Genomic DNA, 23,379 nt, shown 5'->3' with positions numbered 1-23,379 from the left:
GTCCAAATTTCAAAATGTGTTTAATCAGAAATGGTCTTGCATTTAATTTCTGTTTGAGTTGCTAAATTCTGCCTCCAAAATAAGCAGCTCCATTTTTTTCTTGTTAGAGGAAACATTAGATAAGACATTTATTTAAACTTTTTGGAGAACTCAAGCATTTGAGAGGAGTGCAGAGGATGATGAAGTAGTGATGTGGAGGGTGGTTAACAAATAAGCTGCCTACTGCAAAAGTGAACAGAGAAAGTGTAATGGGAAAGTCTGTTTTATGGTAATTTTAAACCAAGGGCTGGTTGTTGTTGGAAACCTAGCAACAGAAATGCCTTCTATTCACTCTTCTTTTTCAGTGCCAATCAGTACTCTTACAATGTCAAATGTATTTTGGTGGTCTTGTTTCCTCCAAAGTTAGGTGACTGCCAAAGGTGGTTGTAAAATGAGGATTTCTTTCTAGGCTTAATTGATGCAGAACTCTGCACAGGCAAACCATTCAAGCATTTCTTTCTTTCATAACTACCCTGGTAAAAACTAGGATTCACTTTTTAATTATTGATTGTTTTAAAAATTCCACTCCCCATCTTTGAATGGGGAATCTTTATTTCCACTACAACTTGTGGAATCCCAACAGAATATCTAACTTTTATGTACTGGAGCAGTATGTTGCTTGAATAACAACTTTTGAATGTGTTTCCTCTTAAATTTCAGTAACTGTTGAAAAGTGACCTTAGTATTTTTGATTTGGTGTTGGTTTTTTTATATGCGTGCTATCTTTGTGTTGAGTTTGGGCTTGGTTTCCTTTGTGTTTTCTTTTTTAATAAAAGAGTCTGGTGCCAAAGATCAAGTGCCAAATGACAGAATTTTATGGAACAAAATCCTTGTATACTCTGAAATAAAACTTAATGTAGAATTTGAACAAGTTGTAAGTGTGTGTACTTTATCAGTGTGCATTTTAGGTGGCTTTTGGTACACATAATCCAGATTTTGGAAGAAATTTGACATTATTAAAAATGTGTTTTCCTTATATGGAAGAATTTATCGGACAACCCAAACTATTCCTTGCTTTGGAATTTACAGCATATTTATCCATGCATAACAGTGACTTGTGATATTATAAATTAATGACTCATTTTCAGTAAAAGGGAATATACAAAGTATTCAGACTTTGATCCCTAAGTCTTTGATGAAATCCAGTTATTTGATGTGTGACTTCCAAAATTTGTAATAAAAAGATGGATTTTTTTTTTCCTTTAGGCACAATTTTGCCATGTTTACTCACTACAAGCAGGAACTCAATTTGATAAATGCTTGTGATGAGGAAGGGTGGCAAAAGTGACAAAAAGGGTGACAAAAATACCTTAAGTATTTTTATGATGATTTAAGTCTTGGACAAATGTAAAGCAAGCTTCTCAACTTTTTCATATAAATGTGCATCTCTCCAGCTATTGAAGTATTACCATTAGGTGTAAAGTGGTAATGAAAGTTTCAGATTCATTCTGTTCGAGGTCTTTGCTGAGTTTCAAGAATAGTGGCACAGCTGCAGTAGTGTTTGTGGGATATATTTTTGAGTCAGGCATTCATTTACCATATCCTACCAAACAGCTGTCAGTCTGTATTATTTTTCAGTTGCAACCAGCTTGGGTTTTTTGTTTAAGTTTAGGCATACTTTTATATATTTTATAAGTATGAGTATTTTATAGGCTAGAGATAAATTTAGTATAGTCTGTCTAAACAGAACATATGATGCAATGGAAGCAATACAAGGAAAACTTTAGCTTAATGACTTGTCAGCAAATGGTTAACCATGGGAAGAATAACATGCAGTTTCATGTAAATACATCAAATTTCATTTGATAGTTGATACTGACTTGAATGCTCCCACAAATTTATGAAATATAAGAAAAACATTCCCTGCTAATGAATCAAAAAATAAAGCCAAATTCCTACAGAACTTGTCAATATTTTAAGTGATGAAATTTTGCTTCAAGGTCCTTTTCCATTAACTCAAACTTCTAGTCTAGCGAATTTTTTTTTGATGCAAGGGGAAGTTAGTAATAAGGTAAGGAAAGTATTAGCATATAACAGAAATTAGTGGTTGAATTGATACACATTCTTTCATAAAAGCTACTTGAAAGATGCAAATCTTGAGAGTTTGTATAACTTCATACTATTTTCCTGATTTATGCTGTGGTATTTTAAACTGATAATGTTAAATGAACTTGTGTTGCAATGCATGTGATTCTCTGGCAGGAACATTGGTAAGGGTGCTGGCCACAAAACCAACATAGATGAGAAAATTCAGCAAAAGAAAGGCAGTCAATTCTCCCATCTTTTTCTTTTTTGGTCAAACAATTGTGAATATCAAGGTAATTAAAGGAAAGAGAGAGGAGGAAGGATGGATATCAATACCTGCTTAGAATGGTATGGACAGTAAACTTAAGGTGTGGATGAGAACATGTTTTCAAAGATTCTAATTTTATCTTTTCTCCTCCTCTTTTGATGTTTAGGAGCCAATTAGTAGAAAATGCTTGCAAGAAGCTGCTTCTCTAGATTAGAACGTTTCTCTCCTGTTGACAGTATATGGCATCAAATCTGAGTATAGATATATGGCTTCTATCTATTTTATATTGCCTGCCATCAGGAGCATTGATGGAGTGAAAGTTTAAAATGACCAATTTGTTGCTTCCCAGTTATCAAGAGCATCAATCTTTTCTGTCTGGCCTTTGCACAGAAGGATTTTTTCAAAAAGACAATGCACATATTGTGAAAATACTCAAATAATCTAAATTGGATTTATGAATCCTCTTTTGAGATAGAGTCTTGTTCGTATTATTTTTATCTTTTTTGTTGCATTTTATAAATTGCACTTTACAATTTTCTGTTTTCTCTTCCCTCCCCTTACTCAGGCTGCTGTGATTTATAATAACATCACCAATAAAAGGAGTTGTGTTGTTCCCTGACTTGTGTCGTAGCACAGTTTTGCATGGTAGGTGTTTATAGCCTAAACAAGTATATTGAGTAACTGAGGACTTGCTTTTTTCCCCTCCTCACAACTCCCCCCTTTCCAGCTGTGCAACGGAGGTTCTGTCACAGAGCTTGTCAAAGGCCTGCTGAAGTGTGGCCGAAGATTGGATGAAGCTGTCATCTCATACATCTTATATGGGGCTCTCTTGGTAAGGATCTTCATTGGGCTTGCAATGACAGCAGAGGCTGCAATTCACTTATTGCATACATACATTCTCCATTTATAGAGTGTGGGAATGGGAGCAATATTACATGGGCTGTTACAACAGCAGGGCTTGTATAAAGGCATGTCATCCAGTGGACAGCTGTTTCTGTAGAGTGTGTGCAGATTTTCTTCATTACATTCCCTAATAGCAGGGTAATTGTTTTTAAATAAGGGAATAAACTTATTTTTGTTACTGCTGGTATATAGGGCCTTCAGCATTTACACAATAACCGGATCATTCATCGTGATGTGAAAGGGAACAACATTCTCCTGACAACAGAAGGTGGAGTCAAGCTCGTTGACTTTGGTAATGACCACTTCCCCTTTGTTTTCTTGATACATGCAGTTTAGCCAAAGGCTCTGTTCACTTTCCCCTGGGAAGGCAGAATGTCACAGCGAGACTTTTTCAGAAGCATACTCAGAATTATTTTAAGAAGGAAAAATGCAAAAGGAACCTGATTAGAGCAAGCATAAAACTTCTAACTAAAAATCAGTAATAGAGTTTTAATTTTTAAAAGCTTAAACATAATTTAATAAATTTTGAAATTCTGAAGCTAGCATTTTATTTACAAAGCTCTTTTGCATTTTAGAAGAAACGTCAGTTTCAGGGCAGTTGTCCTCCTAATTTAAATTTAGATATTCTGTCTTTTGCATATGAAAAGGAAACATTCTTTCTGAAATGGTTTTGATAGGCTTAAGCATATTTTTTCCCCTCTGAGCAGAAGGTAAAATAGTCCCTCGGGTCCAAAACCCAACATCCATTTAATTAGTGATGATTGCTCTTAGATTTGAGCATTACCAGTCTGGATATGTCATAAGAAACAAGAGAGAGAAAGGGAGAGAGGGTAGAAAGGCACTTGGCAATGGGTTTAAAGTCAGTTCAAATTTTATTTTTAAGAATATGCTCTTAGAAAAAAAAAATAAACAAAACTCTTGTCCCTCAGATATGTATGCAAGGGAGTGGACAATTTTATTAAAAGTAACAGAAGCAGATCATTAGTAATATGATTTATTAATGAAACCATATAATGCATGAGGTAATCACCACTGAAAATAGTGAATGAATGATATGTTTGTTTAGCAGTGCATGAAGGTAAAGAAAAATGTTCACAAAATGAGAGTAGGGTAGAATGATATGTCAAAAAAAATCTGCAAATAATATTTTTTAAAAATCCTAAAATACTAAATTTATGCAGTGGAAAGAAAATTGTGTACTGGTGATGTCATGGTATTATAAATTTAACACACATATGTATTGAAGATGCTAAAGTAAGTTGTCACATAAGAGATTCCTTAGTATCTACTAGGGACAAAATTCATTATTTGAATTATAAAGGCAGCAATTAAAATAGTGCTAGGAGAAACTTAGGACCTGAAGCAAAACTTGGAGTGAGTCCCTGACCTAATAGAAGAGAGGAAGATCCCTTCTCATTTGGGGAATTTTGGCAGTCTAATCTTTGTTTTTACTCCATTATGGGAAAAGTTAGCTTTTCTCCCCAAAGCAAAATGTTTTTATCAGATGTATTAAAGGCCTTAAAGGCAGGCCAGTGTGCTCCACCCCAAGTGGCACATTCAGTGAAACTGAGACTCCCAATCTTTCTGGTGTCCCATGGGTCTCTGAGTCTATATTTAAGTTTCAGGGGTTTTCTCTTACTTTGTATGTTAGGACAGTAGCACTAGAAAATTGCAACAAATATGACAGGCTCAGAAAAAAAATGAGACTTAAATCTCAAGTGTTCCCTACTGCTTAACAGTTAGGAAATGCCAATAAATGCCAATATATCCATGGGCTTTCTGACTAAAGAAGTATCAGGTGCCAAGCTTTTATTAAGTTGCTCTTTTTTCTGTCTTAGTCCACTGCTATAGCCACAGAACAGTCTCTGGGAATTAGGACTGAGTCACAGGTGATACTGTTTGTAGAACTGTTTTGTCTCATTTTTTTGCAGAAAGTAGAAGATAAATAGTGAAATTCCAAGGAATTCAGGAAGAGAAGGGACTCGCAGTTGAGACAGTTGAATGGCGTCAAATTGGAGATTATTCTTCTTCTGCTGGAGGGTCACTTACATCAAACTCAGTTCCTCATTTTCCCAGTAGTCAGTTTGAAACATCTTGTCCTGCTTTGCAGAAGAACTGTGTGTTCTTGAACTGCAGCTGAGATCTGTTATAGCTGTAGTTGAGGCTTGTGGAATGCCTGACAACTGAAAGATCTCAGATTAAGTAACCAAACACAGTGGATGCTTTGGATATTTTTAGGTTAAGCCCTGGAACTAATAATCCTCTGCCATTTTTGTGGGAATGTTAAGTAGATTTGTTGCTTGGTGAGTGGGGAAGGAAATATGTCAAAAGAAAAATAAAATAATAATTTTAAATTTAGTATAGGATTGGATATATTAAATAAGAAATGAGAATTCAAATCAATGGGGTTAAAAAATTAAATTAGACCTATTCAGTGAATGTTATTCATTCAGTTGAGAGAATGAGGCAGAATCTTGATTTTAAAAAAGCTGCTTCATATTCAAGGCTGTACATATGGATATTAGGTCACAGAGAGGGTTACACAGATATCTTTAATTGAGGCTTTTCTTTACTGGATGACTTTTTCAACATAACACACATTTCTACCCTCAACTGCTGTCAACAGCATAATATATTTGAATAAATGATGGTCACAGTAAATTGACCTAAAATGTCTGCAACTTATCATTCATTTGTGCTCATGCTCACCCTCTCTCAGCTCTGGTATTCTGCACTGTTTTGGAATATCCCTAGATAGCAGCTGTGAATTAAGGTGGCTGCAGAGAGATCACAGTGAAATGAACAGAAGCTTGTTGTATGTGCTAGCTGTTAACTGTTTCCCAGTGGTAGTCACAAAATCACTGAAGACTTGCAATTACGCTGAAAAATTAAAAATAAAAAAAATTTAAAATATAAAATTGAATTTTGGAATCAGAAATCAAACAATTTAACTTATGAGTCTAACTTTTTTATTTATTGGCAGCAGTCAATGCATGTTATATGTGTTTCTGCTCATTTTTGTCTCTGGGTAATGCCAAAAGAGCAAACAACTGTGGCTTTTGTTTTTAAAAAATGTTAAAGCAAAATGTATTTCTAAGTTATTATTGGCTTTGTGTCACCTCATTGGAATGCTACTGAACTGAACTCATTCAATTATATGTTGACCAGAGCAGAGAAGATTTGCTGTCAAAGTTCATTCTGATTTGTTAACATTATTTGATTGCACTCTAGTTCATTCTTTTGTTTTTTGTTTTTTTTTCAGTTGTGCTTCAGTAGGTCCAGCCCCAGTCAGCAAAGCTCTGAAGCTAATGTTTTGTTTTAAGTATTTGTTTAATTCCCTAAGTACAAGCTGCAGTGTGAGCTTGAGCTTCTGAGCTTTTCTCATTAGGGAAAGATTTAAGCAGATGCATAAGTGTTTTGTTGAACTAATGAACAAATTCCCTGTTTGTGATGTTCAAGCAGTACATTTCTGAAACAGAAGTTTTAAAGTCAAGTTGTAATTTTAATAGTTCCCATTTATACTTACGAAAACAGCAGAAAGAAATCTGGGATATTTATGTGACAATGGAATTTTTGAGTTTGAATAAAAGGGCTTCAAACTGAGAGTCATTTAAAAAAAAACAAAAACAAACCAAAAAACCAACTCTGATAAACTGAAGAAGACAGCAAGCTGAAATCAATCAAACAAATAATTTACCCCTACCTTGGCCAGGTATTCTGCAGCTGTGCTCAGGTTTGGGTTTTGTTTTCCAGATACTTAAAATAAACTTAGTGAAATGACAGTGAATTTGCAGCCAAGTTTCTTTGCTCTGTGTTGTTGCAGGTGTTTCAGCCCAGCTCACCAGCACAAGGCTGCGTAGAAACACCTCAGTGGGAACCCCCTTTTGGATGGCACCTGAGGTAGGCAAATGTGCCTGTCTGGCTTCTCTCCATTCGTGGCAATACACACTTTGTTGCCACTTCCCCATGGTAGGAGGGATCTTTTCTTCCCTCCATTATGGCTGTGTTTCTGCTTTACATCTTGTCCTCTGTTCAGTAAAAGTAATATACTATTAGAGTATACAAAAATGGATTTCTAAAATCATTATTTTCTTCTCTGTAGCGTTTCCATAAAATTACAGGAAATCTACAAATAAACAAGGGTCCTAAGAATGTTATGACTTTCCAGTTGAATATTGTATATTTTGGGGTGCTTGTCTGTGATATAAATACAGACTGGGGGGAGAAGGAGGAATTCCTTCTTTCCAGTCTTGCTATAGCCTGGCACGCTGCAAAACCCTGACTGACTGGTGTGTTCTTTAACCTTAATCATTAACTGGAGCCTTTAAAATTAGACATGGGGGCTTAAAAAATTGATAAAGACACATAGATTTAAAAATTGATAAAGATAATATACAGGTAGCTTAGCCCATTTTCAAGTATCTTACATAATTTTACATATTATTGTCCAGACATAACCCTTTGCCTTCTATTTCATGAAGCTCTAAAAAGTTTTAACACACTGTTAAACAAAAGCTTGTACTTTACCAAAGTAAAGTTTGTTCAACAATGTGTTTTACCTTTACAATATATCAATCTTGGCACTCCCTGCTTTAAGGAGCACAAAGTACTTCTGGAAGATATGGATTGTGAAATTTAAAAACAAGGATTGAAACAGGATTTGTCTGTAAGTTGTTCAGCCTTTGGAACAGAACAAGCCTCTTTTCTGGTAATTTTGGGGAATTTGGGATGGAATTTATCTATTACAAATGCACACAGGTCTATTTCTGTAGGTTGAAGAGTTAAAAGTATTGTGCAAACATTCATTTTAAAACATTTCATAATTTTTATGCATCTGTTTTTGTTGCTAAGGAAGGCTGATTATAGCTGAGCAGAGAAAATACACTGCAGTAAGGGGTCTAAAATTGATCTTGCACAGTCTCACAAAGGGTGGTTGATATTTCACCATCTCCATAACAACCAGTTTACGTCACAAAGGAGACACAAGATACCTTAGAAACCACTGTGAAAGCATTATTTATGGAATCACCTTGGTTGGAGACATTTCTAAAATGAGACCTCTATAAAATACTTCTCTAGATAATAATGGACATATTATGAAAGATTTTCTTGAACATGGATTATAATAGGTTATTTTCGTGGTACTGCTTTGCTTGAATAATTGCCATCAAGGGCAGTAATTGTACCAAATTTATTTTCCCTGTCATGTGGAACGTATTTATTCTCGTGGCAGAAAGCCAGAGAGATAAGCAGATATTTTGATCTGAAAAATTTTGACATTACACATGTAATCAAGGTATGTTATGTACATGGCATGTCAAACAGGAACAGGTGTATTTGAATTCTTCCTGTTTTGAAAAGATCTCTTGAAAGAACCAACTCAGTAGCATAACCATAGTAACCCATATTACATTTCCATGCCTGTGTGAGGCACACCAGGCTCCATAGGTGTGTCAATCTGCACAACAGCTGTAAGGTGCTTAGATATCCATTATGCTGTTGTTGGAATGGCTTTTAAATGACAGGTTGCATAACATGCTTGCCCAAGTCACTGCAGTTGCTCATATAAATGACAGGTTTTGAGTGATGTGCAGGATGCATGCAATTTACTTTATTTCTGGGGAGATCGTTGTGGTACTTTTAAAATATGCACCCAAATTTTTATGTGAAAGATGGAAGATTAGGACTGCAATAAAATGAAAAGAAAATGAAAAGTTATGCTTGGGTAACAGTTTATTAGGAAGAGTGTTTTCTAGATGAGGTTGTGGTGAGATCAGTAATACACTAGAATGGCACTTAACTCAGTTTTTTGCACTCATTTACAAAAAATCTTCCTGCCTAAAGGTTTTTGACAGAGGATAGAATTTATTTCAAACCCCAAAATATCATAAAATAACTGAACAGGAATGAAATGTTACTAATCGGAGAAATAAAAAACATGAAGGATTTTTTTAAATTGTCTTCATCTACATGTGAAACATAGGTAGCTCAGTCAATGCATAAGGTAATCATGGGATCTCATGTGGCAATGAGAAGGATGATTTAATCTGAAAGGGGAGTGAAGAGGGGAGATGAAAAAGCTTGTCTTGGAGGAAGAGACTACAGTAGTGTTTCAGAGTAGAATAAAGCTGAGAGGAAATATTGTGCAGTGTAAACCCCAAGAAAATAAAACCTGGAGAAGAATGATGCAGGATGTTTAAGGCTGACAAATAGGAATAACTGGATATAAGCAGGAGACAAACACACTGAAAACTGGAATCACTAGATCAACCTGGGTCACAAATGGTCTATAAAATGAAGAAAACCACCTTTTAAGATTAAGTTTGCAAAATATTTCAAAGGGATTATATGGCATGGTACTTGAAATAGCTGAAGCCCATAGGAAAATAGCAGTGTGTGAGGGTGGTGTAAGGAAGGTGTTCAACTCAGTGTTCTTACTGGCAGCATTGAAAGTAACAGCTTAACTGCTTAATATTTGAGTGACTCAAGCATCTTGGCTCCTTTTTTTTGATGACTCTGAGGCTTGCTTAGCAGTATCAGGACAAAAAAGATCTGTCCTTGAGCATTTGTTTTGAGCAGAGCTTGTGATTCACAAAAATCTTGCTGAAAAATGAAAATACAGGTAAAAATTAGGCTGTGAGGAAGCAACAGAGAGTGTGACAAGGATAAGTCAGTTTGAGAGCAGCTTTAAAATAGACTCACTGAAAATGAATAATATTTTTTACCCTAATTAATATTTTTTCATGCTTACAAATGTAGACTCTCAGAAACTGAAACACTGAATACAAGCATACCAATAAAAGATAAATAAGGCAGGATAGTTGTTAGTATGTTTAAAGCTGCCTGTTATCAAACATTTAAGTTACCTAAAATCTCCTTCTGTTGTGCTGAAATAAATTGTATTATGTGCTAGCAGGATGAATCAGATTTGAGGCTTTTGTACTGAACTGCCTTAACATCTGTGGTTTTAAGCATTAACATGTCTTGTTTTCAACTTCCAGTGCACAACTGAACAAAACCTAGTTCAAGCAGAATTTCAGATTTCTTTTTCCACACATATGAGTGTCGGGTCCGGCTGTCTGTCTCTGCCCCGACACGGGTAGAGTGGTTCTTTGGTGGGCGCGATGCAAAGGACGAGTCTGGACTCTTCAGTTTTTCGGTCTTCAGGTTGTTTATTATTTCTTATCTACAAAATTTTTCTGTCTGCCCAACAGAGGTCTGATCTGCAGGCAGTCACAGGCACTCTCTGACCACCCACGGGGCGGTCATGTCTTTTTATACTAAAACCTACGTATACAATATTTACCTTTATTTCCCAATGCTTTTCGCCCATGTTGGCAAGTGCACCTTCACTAGAAACCAATCTCCAAGTGCCAACATCATCACAGGAGATGGAGGACAAGAAGAAGAAAGAAGAAGGACAAGACACGCCCCGATCTCTCCATCTTGTCTCCATAACCCCCCTGTACCAAAAACCTTAAAGTCTATATCTCACCCTCTAAATGTGTCTCTTTTACACCTTTTACTCTAAAGTGATTCTCTTGTCCTCAGACTCTTGTTACTTCTGTGGATGGATCAAAATCAAGCCACCAAACACTCTTGGCAACATTCCAGGGTTTTCGAGACCCCCAAGGGTTCTCCTGGCATCTCTGGACATCGGGAACGATGTGCTGAGATCCCACATATGAGTAGATTATCATGATCTAGATGAAAACTTGACTCTTGAAACAAACTCAGTTAGAATGTCACAGAATAGCAGGGTTACAGACTCAAGTAGGTGGAAAAGACCTCTGAGATCATTGAGACCAGCCAATGACCAAATATTATGTCTAGACCAGGGCACTGAGTGCCACATGCCAGTCTTCCCTTAAGCACTTCTGGGGATTGTGCCTCCACCACCTCCCTGGGCAGTCCATGTTTCATGCTTATGTTTAATCACCCTTGCTGTGAAGAAATTCTTCCTAATGTCCAACCTAAACTGTCCCTGTCACAGTTTAAGACTATGACCTCTTGTCCTGGTTGAGATTGCCTTGAAAAAGAAGCTGCCCCCCACCTGGCTACACCTCCTTCCACCAAGTTGTGGAGAGTGATGAGCCTGCTCTTCTCCAAGCTAAACACCCCCAACTCCCTCAGCTGCTCCTTGTGGGATTTGTGCTCCACAGCCTTCACCAGCTTCAGTGCCCTTCTCTGGACCTGTTCCAGAACCTCAATGTCCTTTCTGAATTGAAGTGCCCAGGACTGGACACAGCACCCAAGGTGTGACCTCACCAGTGCTGAGTACAGGACAGTCATTGCCCCTGGCCCTTTTGGCCACACTATTCCTGATACAGGCCAGGATTGCCCCTGGCTTTCTTGGCCACCTGGGCATGCACTGGTTTGTATTCAGCTGCTGTTGACCAACACCCCCACATCGTTTCCCACTGGGCCGCTTTCCACTCATTCTGCTTCCATCCTGTAGTGCTGCATGCTCAATCCCCTTAATCAGCTCATCAGTAAAGATATTAAACAGGACTGGGCCCAGCACTGATCCCTGGAGGGCACCACAAGTGAGCAGACACCCACTGGGTGCAGCACTGTTCTCCACCACTCTCTGGGCCCGGCCATCCAGCCAGTTCCTAACCCAGCAAAGAGTGCTCCTGGCCAAGCCCTGTGCTGCCAGCTTTTCCAGGAGTGTGCTCTAGGAGATTGTGTCAAAGGACCATCTAGTCCAGGTAAACAGCATCCACAGCCTTTTCCTACCCACCAGGCAGATCAGCTGGCCAAAAAAGGAGGTCAGGTTTATCAGGCAGGGCCTGCCCTTCCTGCTGGCTGGATAGGATCCCTTGCTTGTTCTATGTATGCCATGTGATCACACTCAAGATGATGCACTCCGTGTAGAGATATATGTACATGTTTGGCCCAAATTTAGTTTTAAGAATGGAAATAGAACAAGATACTTGAAATCAGAAAGAACTGGAGAGATGCTGAAGATAATTTAAAATTGCAGGGTATATGCTGTTATAGTTTACTAATAACTGCTAAAACTTACACTGGTGAATGTATATTTACATTTTAAAAGGAACATAATTAAAACATAGTTGATCATTTGAAGGACTAGGTGTTGAAATATGACACATGAGTAGGAAAGGCTGTGATATTGTGGTAAAGATATACGAATTCTGTAATAATGAGTTAACCAGAGGTAAAATCTTGGGTCTATTTTCCTATTTTCAGAGATATTTCAGATGTCACAGTATTATTTAAAGCTGTTTCAACTCTGTGTTTTGAATATTTGTTACTGTGCTGGCAGGAGGTAACAATGATCAGTAAGATTGCCCCAGACACAGTTTCCCTTTCTTCTGCTGAATCAAGGCATTCTCCTGGGATAAAATTCAGTACATCTGAGGATCAGAATAAATTTCCAAAGTGTTAGAACAGTAGGTGAATAGCTTAAATTGCCTTTCTTTTCCCAATGTTCCTTTGTGTTCTTTTTAAACTTTAAATCTGATCATGTGTGTGTGAAATAAGTCTAATCCTGAAACAATGAATAATATTTGCATTGTTTCAGTACAAAGTTGTTTGTCTGCATAGTATAATGAAAAACTAACAAAACTAGCTGGTAAAAAAGCACCCCAATAAGTGACTTGCATTAATATAGTTTAAAAACATACAAAAGAAAAATTCAGTTTTGCAAAAACCTCGCATCAACTTTTCTGCTGAAGCCAATATTTATTACAATAAGGGCTGTATTCAGGTCTTAGAATTTGGGAAAAATTAATTTATTTGTAAATATATTTAATGTGTAGTTTAAATACTGACTTCGGAAAACAGCATAGAAAAGATAATCCCATCACTAACCTGGGCTTATTGAATGATAGAATCATAGGTTTGGATCATGAAGATCATCTATTTCCAAGTCCCCTGCCCTAGGAAGGGACACCTTCCACTCGACCGGGTTGCTCAGAGCCCCATCCAACCTGACCTTAGACACTTCCAGGGATGGGGCATCCACAGTTTCTGTGGGCATCCTGTTCCAGTGCCTCACCACCCTCACAGTAAAGAATTTTTTTCCTAATCTAAAGCTACTCTCTCTCAGTTTGAATCCATTCCCTCATATTCTGTCACGGTATGCTCTTGTAAAAAGTCTCTCTCCATCTTTGCTTTCATGTTTTTAATTAACTCTAAACAGGTACAGTGATGCATTCCCATGAAGCCATTTAGTATAGTCTCATCTTCTCATATTTCAGCCTATTCTGTTTGTCAGCCCATGCTTACATCAAGAGATTCAAGGTCAATTTGCTAAAATTAGCTTTTCCATATGCACATTTTCACTATACTTTTAATTGCCACCTAAGCAAGGAGTTTTGTGCATGCTGATTTATAATGAACTGTAAGAATCTGCCACTTAGTATAAATAGGATATGGATTTCAAGAATGGATATACCCTTACTTTTCTGTCTGAAAGCCATTTGAAAACAGTTGTACAGTGGAAAAGTATGCTTATTTTGTGATAAATAATATTACACCTTCTCTAGTAAGGAAAGTTTTGAAAATATTTTAGTATCTTCTGTGAAAGTATAATAACAATTCTTGTATACCTAATAATAAGAGATAGATTATTAAATTAGCTCTTATTACAGCTTTCAGTTTTATAGTCTTTTTACCTTGTAAATTACAGTACATGAGATAAGATTGAGAGCATAATTTAAAAACAAAACCCCCAAACAACTGTCCTCAGAGTAAAACTTTACTGATAGAAACAAATCTGCTGCTGCTTTTATAGAACTTTTATAGAATCTGGCATCATGATTAATCAACAGTGAAATATTTAAAGATTCCACACATTTAAAGGGTAAAAATAATAAATACAATAAATAAATGTTAAAGTTGAAGGTAAGTAGCATTAAATAATTTGCCATGTAGGTGATACTATATTAAGCCTAGGGTGAAAAGGAATTTCCCTCATGACATACATTATGAAATTCCATCCTGGTTTTCAGGAGGTTAAGGTGCTGGGACACTGCAGTGTACTGGCAATTATTTTTAGGAAATACTAGCTGTCCTCTCAAAATGCAGCACTGCATTTGAGTGCAGGGCTGTGCTTCATGTGGAACTAGGAATAGGCATGCCAGAGAGGAACTGCAGAAGTGTAAGTGTGGGAAGGCATGGGGGGAAGAGTGGGAACAGTTGCTCTAAATAGATAGGGCAAGACTGCATGGTTGAACTGAGGGACATAGAAGTGAAGTGATTTGCTTGAGAACTTAGAGCAGGTCAGTGGCAGAATGTGGGGTAGAATTAAATCTCTAAATGGCTGCACATGGTTGAAATGCCTGTGACTCTGAGATGCCACCTTCTGAGAGTGACAGATGATTTTAAAATAGATTTCTTTTTCTGAATACAGATTTTTATTTCTTCAAAGAAATTAAGGAAATTGCCTTTACTCTCCTGGTTTTTCCCCTGCTTCCTTCTTTTCTGTGACTCTCAAACTGCAGCTTTAACAAACTGCTGTAGTAAGGAGTTATACTGAAGTTACTTAAAGTCCATAACAAAAGCAGTGGATTTAGAAGTCTGAAATGGAATACAGCGGTTTCAAACTTTAAAGGACATTACATACAAGAGAGGCAGAGAGCACAGCAGGACAGCACCAGCAAGCTCTCCCTCAAAAGCAGGATCTAGCAGAATACATCCCCTCCTTTGCCTCCAGGAGAGCTGACCTCCACCTGGGCTAGCATGGAAGTGAAAAGTACATGGCAGCTGGAGGAAACCTCAGGGAACATTGCCAGTAGCATTGATGACATAGCCGTAGTCTGGTGAAGGGGTGTGGAGGAGTTGCTTCTATTTTGTTTCAACAGCTATGGAGGGATTGTAAAGCTTTCATGTAGGGTGTTTAAAGATTTAAAAGACAAATCAAAACAACAAGCCCAAAACATCAGAGAAAATCAGTTCAATACCACGTGGGTCTGCACTGAGTTGCCTACATGAAATATGTTTACTTAGGAGGGTGGAGGAGGAGGAGCTCTTAGTTTTTGCTTTCTGCGTGAAAGACCATTTGAAAATCTGTGTGAGGTGTTGTAGTATATATACTTACTTGTCAGGAGTACATCTCTAGATCAGAAGCAAAATGTGCCAGTTGTATTATTATGAGTAGTATTGAGTTTGTAATGGTCTCATAGTATAAAGGCAAGATTTCTGTGCTTGAAAGCCTGTTTTTCCTTACTGTATCATGTGGTCCAATAAAAGGTATTACATTTCCCTACAAATGTGGCCTGTTGCCAGAGCAGTCTAATGGTCTCAGGAATATATCCCTTGGGTGAGTTAAAAATAAAAATGGATTACTCACAGCTGGTAAAATTTGACTGCTTGACATATAATTAAATTACAATAAATCAATATTAATTGTGATAACTACTTATAGAACTTGTTTTAAATGTTATTTACTACTTATTTTGGAAAAAATTATAACAATGAAATAATTTTCTGATATACTATGGAAACATTTGTATAATGGGACAAAATAAGCAACTGAAATCCAAATAAGAAAATGCAGGAATATGGAACCAATTTCAATCACAAAATTGCTTTTTATTCAATATATGAATGTGCTTGAAGAGTGGGAGGGAAAGAGGAAGTGATGGAGAGATAGAGATAGATAGTATCATTTTGGTTTGTCTAGTTCGGTATCCCCCAGTGCTGCTATGTGCTATCACGAAAGGCTTTTTTGGTTTTGGTACCATAGGAGTTAGAAGAATATTTAATATTCTATTTCCAATGTAAACAAATGAAGTTGGGTTGTGTAGTGTCGGATGGAGCCCAGACGTTCCGTGTGTTGATTTCACTTGACTGGCACAGCTGGCAGTCTTGTTTTCCTTGCAGCAAGGGTGCCAGCTTAGTGCCCCGTTCATTTGCCCTGTGCAGTGCTTCTCAGCAGCGCTCACAGCCACACACGCCGCTTGCCTGGCTCTGTCAGCCGAGGCAGCCCCGCCTCACCCTGCAGCTGCAGCGCTGCTGGCTCCAGGCTCCTTCCCGCGGGGTCAGCAGCGCTGATTGTGCAGCACTCCTCTCCAGGTAGCACATCGGCACTGCTGTTGTTAGCAGCTCTGCTTTGTATTTACTGAGGCAAAGTGAAAGTAAGTTCACTTCTAATAATTCTGGCTAAACTTAAAAGGGTTTGATGTATTTTGCTTCACCTGAACATGTGCGTAGCTTCCTCTCTCTGTGCAAGTCAGTATGACCACTGTCCAAATAATAGGTAGTTCTTTGTATTAACTGTTTTCCTTCTTCTGAATCCACCTTTGATCTGCTGCTGCACTTGCTGAAGTTCAGAGAAATATTTATATTGATTTCAGAACAGGCAGAATTATATCCTTGAATATAAAATTTTCTTGTCAAGATATGTCATCTTGTCTGTCTCTGAATTTTTGTGTTTCTGTACAACTTACAACAAGGCACTGACTTGTCTAAATTCCCTCCACTTAGTGTGACTGATTAGTTTATGTACAATTTTTCCAGACCTGTGAATTCCCTATCCCCTCATTCTGTACCAGTGTGACCCTCAGCACAATTAGTGTTGACAACCACTTTCTGTTTCTCTGTCTGGTGTTTGAATGCTTTTCAACCTACAGCAGTATGACTGGGCATGAAATACAACTAAAACAAAAGATGACAGCCTGTCTCCTTAGCAACCCAGGCCACTGTGTGCATGCAGCCAGCCCATGCTGAAGTGAAAGACTTGGTATTTATTCCTGTGATGTTTTCTAGCAAATCTCAAGATTAGCTACATCATCCTCTGAGGCTTTGCCGTGAACAAAATGTTTGCAGCAAAGCAAACTGTGTCTTCTGTTTCACTTTTACAAGCAGGGGAGGATTTTGCTGGATACCAAATTGGTAAAAATGTGCTGTCATTGCACAAGGAAAGAAAGGGAGAAGCATGTTCTGCAGTTTCAGATAATTCTTCTGGGCTCTCTTTCTTCATACCCCACTGGGCAAAGCAGGCCTCAGCAGTACTGAGTGGTACTCTCAGCTCCAAAACTCCAATGAAAAGTAGAGATGTTTAAAAAAAAAAAGCGTCTCTGAGTTCCTGATAGAGACAGGAATATAAAGAAAGATAAGTCAATAGCCCCTTTTGGTTTTGTCTCTTAGAGATTTTTGCTCTGCAGGGAGTAGCAATAGTTTTCAAGGAAATACAGGACTGGGGCATTCCTGAGGACTTGGCTGGCTTGGAAACTGTGACTTAAAGAACACTCTCTTCTTCACATTGCAAGAGAGTATGCTCTGCTACACTCTCTTGCCAACACATTAAGCAAACTGCTTATGCACACCTTTCATCAAGGAAGAAACTGAAAATTTTGATTTGTGTTTTAAAAATTGAAGTTAGTCGCATCTGCCTTTCTCCAAGGGATACATAAATTGGCAAGATTCTAATACTAAGTTCCACAGAAATTAAATACTCATTTCAAACCAAAGTGATTGTTACATGCTTGTACATTCTGCGTGTTGGGTGAAGACAGTGGTTAATTTTGTATCTCTTCTGTGAGGCTCATCTCACTATTGTCAAGCTAATGGTCTAAAACGTGCTGGTTCATATGGTCCACTGGCTGAATGTCTTTTATAAAAGAATATATATTAAGGGGAATATTTTTTCTAAAATAATCACCATAGCCTCTATAATAGAATGGAGGAGAATCTAATGGTGTCCAATTCCCCTAGGTTAGAATGGCAGTATTTTGCCATAGTGTCATTATACTGCCATGTACTAGAGGTTAGATGTGGAGCAGAAGACACAAAGATGTGTTATACAGTCCTTTCTCTTTGGTAGGTAATACATTGTGAAGATGAAAAAAGCTCTAAGACTTACTAGTATAGTTTGTTAAACTTTGTAAGACCAAGATATACAGCAAAGTTTGTCATTGTCCTGTAGTTAGAAGCAATTGTGATGTGCTTGTAAGGAAAGATCATGATATCTTTGAATAGGGGAGACCAGCTATGTGTGTGGCATTGCTGATGAAGGGAAGGGAGGTGGAGAAATGATCTTTGTGTGACAATTTTGAAAAACACCAGATTAACTAACAAAGCTCTGCCTCTTCAAGTTGAAGGAAAAAATCTTGGAATCCTACTTTGTGGTCGTGACTTTCATTTTTCCCCTTTCTCTGGAATACTAACTGAAAAAATTGAGGAGAAGGAGTGATCTTAACACTTGTCAAAACATTGATAAAAAATTTGGAAGCATCTTCATTTTTCTTGACTGATTTGCCCTAGGAAAAGAAAAGGAATTAACTGATGTGCAACTTTAATGCAAACCTCCCCCACCCCCAAACATTTCAGTATTATTTTAACTGTGTTCAACACCCTGATTTCTGTTCTGATAAAATAAATGATGAGTGCACTACAGTGGGGTCATGAGTCCCAAATAAGAGACAGAATTTCTATGGGCATGTTGGATAGAATCACTACCAGGGTCAGGAATGCCTTTGTTAGGTGCAGTTTATGGAGAAAGTAACTAAGAGCTTAAGATGGAATCAGCAGCTTCTCCAGGAAAGGTTTTCTTATAACAGCAGCTACTCACATTGCTGACTTACATATTGCAATCTGTGCAAAGTGTTGTTCCAAGCTGAAGCCCTACCACAGGAATGGAGAAGTAATACAGAAGTTAAAAAAATATAAAATCTCTTCTGGAGCATAGGTACAGCCACCCTAGGACATGTTATTTTTATCTTAAGTACAAATTATTAAAGATACTTTATAAACTTCCATGGTTTTTCTCATAGCTTTTCCTAGCAATGTGCCAGGATCCAACAAATTATTTTAAAGTAATTGTTTAATTGATGAGATTTGGGAAGACAAACTTGAGACACAATTCCAAATCATAATAAAATTATGATTTTATTGCAGTGAAGCTGCAATTTTTGTCTCATCCCTTTGTAAATATAAGGGCTAAATTTAAACTTTGATTTGAATCTGGCATTTAGATTCAGCTGACATGAATAGTTAGTGTATTAGAATGTGATCACTGAGTTGGCCAGAAGTGTGCATTAAGTCTGTGATGTAAAACAGTTCTGATATCCAAGGAGAGATTCCTGCCTGCTTCCATTTTTCTTAGACAAGGTACATGGTTTTCTACCTAAGATTTTTTTAAACTACTCAAATGCAGTAATACAAAACAAAACGGAAAACAAACAAACAACAACGAAAAAGGGCAGAAATTTCTGATGGAATATCCTTATCTAAAAACCAGCTGTGCAAATCAGTCTATCCTCATGAATAGTCATGGAAGTTAATAAGAATAACAGCAATAGGGTTCTCTGCTTTTATAATAGGTCCCTGTAAGTCATTCTTTCAAAAAAGAATTTGTTATTGATGTTCTTTGTATAGATATTTGAAGCATCCCATGGAGCTTAATGTATTTTTTTAAAAAAAGAGAGAGATTGTTTTTAAAGAAAACAAACAAAAGAGAAGTTCTAATTTGCTATTACCTTTTTGTGATGTTTCTTTTGTCTGGTGTATACAGGCAAAAATGATATGGATTTGATAGCTGCATAGCATTTTAGACATGACTCAAAAAAGTACTTTCATGCTATATTGGATGACACGAGTTACAAATTAGATTAAAGCATTGCTTTCTCTGCTTCTCCTCTGATAGGTCATTGCTTGTGAGCAGCAGTATGACTACTCATATGATGCTCGATGTGACGTGTGGTCCTTGGGAATAACAGCTATTGAACTGGGGGATGGAGACCCTCCTTTATTTGACATGCATCCGGTGAAAACCCTTTTTAAAATTCCAAGGTATGGCACTAGATGGCTCTCTTCACTCACTAGTTTGTTCAAAGGCAGTCTACTCAAAGGAGAACTATTTGGCAATTTTTTTGCTTAAAATCCTACGAATCTCTTCTACAAAAAGACAATAAAAATCTGTAATGTTAAAGATTTTTTTTCAGTCTGTCTTCTACAATAATTTTTATTTAGAACTCCTTGAAATTATAAAGACTTATTTATTTTATTCTAATCTTTGAATATAAAACCATATTATATCCAGGTACCTTCCTTCCAACAGAACTTTTCTTACCTACTGCTGATGAAAACGTTTATTTCAAATGGAGAAGCCAACATTTGTTTATTTAGCATTATTTGTTAAATAATGTTTTCAAATATTATTCCATAGCCTTGGGCTTGTTTTACTGTAAAAGAAAAACATACAATTTTGACAGTGCTATGAAGCAGTCTGGCAGCAAACTGTAGTCATAATTTATTTTCTCCTTTACCTGAAGATGTTAAAATTTGAAGATTTGGATTGTCATCCGTGGACAATCCAATATGAATTATATTAGATTAGCTTTGAAAAAGGGATATAAATTCCTTTCTATATATAGTCATATGTAAATTATCTGTATTATTTCATACTGTCTATATTTGATTTCATTTGTTTTCATTTCACAGAGTCTTCCTGAATAAGTGAGATTGACAGTGTGAACTAGAGTTTAGCAACAGAACAGTTGTAATAATAGAGGAAATATAGAAATTGTCCATCATTGATTAGGCTGGCATGTACTGGTGTTTTCCACATTTTGGCTAATGAAGAATCACCACTTACCTAACAGTTTAAAACCTTCAGCAATACAAGTATTTGACCTTTTGTTATCTACACAGTTATCATAGGCTTTTAAAATTTCATCTGATTGCAATTTGCATTTCTGATTAAGTCTATTTATATGCAGATGCAGTTGTGCTGAGTTCTGGCTCATACAGTTATCTCCTTCTCCCCAGCTCAGACATGAGCTACCACCACTCTCCAAAATTATTTATCCTGAAGCAGCAGTTATCTTCTTGCCTTTTCATGAGTGTAAAACGTATCTGGGCAGTTAAAGGCAAGGGAGGCTTCAGATTACTAAAACAATATTAAAAATTTTTATCAGTGCTCAAAACCGTTTAAGAGGACAGAAGTGATACCAAAAGTAAGAGCAAGCAATAGGAAGATACAAAAAAAGAGAGCATGTAGAGTCTTTGATTTCTGTCTACAGATTACCTGTTTCTTTGTGCTGTTGCATCTCTGTATGACATAGCAAAACAAAGGTGAATTATCTATCTGATTAATCAAATAATGTGTACATTTACCAAATAGAATAGTATCATTTTTTAAGTTGAGATATTTTCCTCTGCTGTGCATTATATGAGCTTTGGCCCTGCTGCTTCTAACTATACATTCTTATTAGATGATGTGAACTATGATGAGTATTGGATGGCATAAGAAATGTCTGTGTGTGTTTCTGTAGACTTCTTCCATTCTCAAATGGTCAAGTTTCTATGTCAGCTTAGTCATTTAGTCTCACTTTTTTTCTAGTGAGAGGCAATTGTGCTTTTAGCCTTGGCATTGAATTTCAACACAGTGAGCAGCAGAGCTAGACCTTAGTCTTAAATGAGTATAATGTAAATCAATGAGTCTTTACTTCAACTTTATAGGATTTGAATCAACCATTAGATGAATAGTTTTGTACTGGCAGTCAGAGCAGTTGGATACCCTCAAGGTGTTTGGAGATATCTTCTTGTGTAGAACTCAAGTCAAGGACTTCTGTTAAACTTAACTGCTTCCAGGTTCATGTCTGCATTATGTAATTTGGACCAGGCATTGTGGGAAGAGAAGGCGTCTTATGCCCATTTAAATTCAGATTTTCTATCATTGGGTCAAGCAACATAAAATGTGACTGGGGACTGAATTTATCTCAACAAAATATCTTATTTCTAGAGGACAGGTGAACCCTCAGAAATCACCAAGTACTTCAACGTGGGCATAAGAAAGGTGATCCCACTGTGCTGCACTTCCCTCAAAGCCTGACTAGTGTTTCCCAACAGGAGATGCTGCCTGCTAAGTGTTTTTGAAAACATAATGTTTTTTTTAAGATGTCTAAGTATTAGCTTCATACTTTTGATAATATGGCCTGAGCTGTGAACCAGATGTTTAAGCAACTTCCCATGGTTAAACTTTTCTTGTCCTACAAAATTTGTCTGCAGCAAATACCCAATGGCAAAAGTGGAGTGAAAAGGAAAATGTTAGTTAATTTTTAAGTTAGATGTTTCATTAGACTCTGGACCTTATTTCTATGTATGTTATGTAGGTTTAGAAGAGCAGGGGATACAAGTTCCTGGACTAATGCAAATATAAAAAACCTCTTTCATTCATGAACATTTTGTTGTATGAAGGTGCAGTATCTTAGAAACAGTTGTGATAGCACATGCATGGGACGTTTCTTAAAACTAATGAGAAGGAGCCATTATCTTAGAGCAAATGTTAAGGTTCTGTTTTGCAGTAATGCACATATTTTCTCGCATCAAAATGGATTCTTGGCTCTAACTAATAAATCTCCTGAAAAGGGACCTCCAGTGCCTAGAGATAAGAGATAAATCATACTGCGAAGATACTGAACCATGAAATTATTCTGTTAACATGTCATCTGCCTAGAATATATTTTCAAATCTCCAACAGAAGGGTCTAAATTATGAAAGGAAGGTGGCCTAGCAAAGTTGGTAATTTGGGAGTTGATACTTTTAACCTCTTCCATCTGCTGTCACTACTTAGGTGTGTCGGTTTTGGCAAAAATATTACAAAATAAAAGATTCTCAAATACCATTACACCTAAGCTTTTTAAAGTAAAATAGGTCCATAAATTCTTCAAACAGTGTTATCTTGTGAAAAATATTACATCATCTCAGTACTATCTCTTAGGGTATCATGACAAATCACAGCCAATTGATTGAAATTTTGAAAAGTAATGGCTATAAAAAATCGTGTGGCAAAGAGGAGATAAAGATGGCATGTTGTAGTCTGAAAAGGGTAGTTGGAGTGTATGTACTAGTATAAAGTGAGGATTTCAGATCATGTTGCAAAGATCCTGCTTTTCAGGATTTGTCTCTTTATATATAGTCTTTTTTACAGGGACATGGTAAAGAGCAATTTTTCTAGGTTACCCTAAGAGCTAACACTAACAGGAATTAACCCAAATTCTTCACTCATGTCTATCACTCAAGTGTTCTTCTGAGAGCAGTGGAAGGCACCTGTTTTAAAATTGATTGGTGATAAAAAAATGGCTATTTGATTTTCTAACTCACAAAATCTGAGAAATTTCATTTAAAATTATTATGCTTCATTAATTCATGTTAAATAGCCAGGTGTGAAA

General features: G+C 36.9%; 1 protein-coding gene across 6 annotated transcripts in view; it reads left to right on the top strand.

The window, feature by feature from the left end:
* The window catches only part of MYO3B (myosin IIIB), a 211,785-nt gene that overhangs the window by 27,713 nt on the left and 160,693 nt on the right, over window positions 1-23,379 (top strand). For 5 of the 6 annotated variants that reach the window (XM_077181419.1, XM_077181420.1, XM_077181421.1 and 2 more), the window contains 4 exons: window positions 3,060-3,164; window positions 3,428-3,527; window positions 7,059-7,135; window positions 19,851-19,996. In XM_077181419.1, the coding sequence (XP_077037534.1) occupies window positions 3,060-3,164; window positions 3,428-3,527; window positions 7,059-7,135; window positions 19,851-19,996 (428 nt within the window). Of the gene's footprint in view, window positions 1-3,059; window positions 3,165-3,427; window positions 3,528-7,058; window positions 7,136-16,228; window positions 16,342-19,850; window positions 19,997-23,379 lie in introns of those variants that run through there. The other variant, XM_077181423.1, reaches the window with a different exon arrangement.

This window comes from Agelaius phoeniceus, chromosome 7 (genome assembly GCF_051311805.1).
Source record: "Agelaius phoeniceus isolate bAgePho1 chromosome 7, bAgePho1.hap1, whole genome shotgun sequence".
NCBI lineage: Eukaryota > Metazoa > Chordata > Aves > Passeriformes > Icteridae > Agelaius > Agelaius phoeniceus.
The sequence above is the reverse complement of the archived record's forward strand: the minus strand, read 5'-3'. Positions and strand labels throughout refer to the sequence as shown.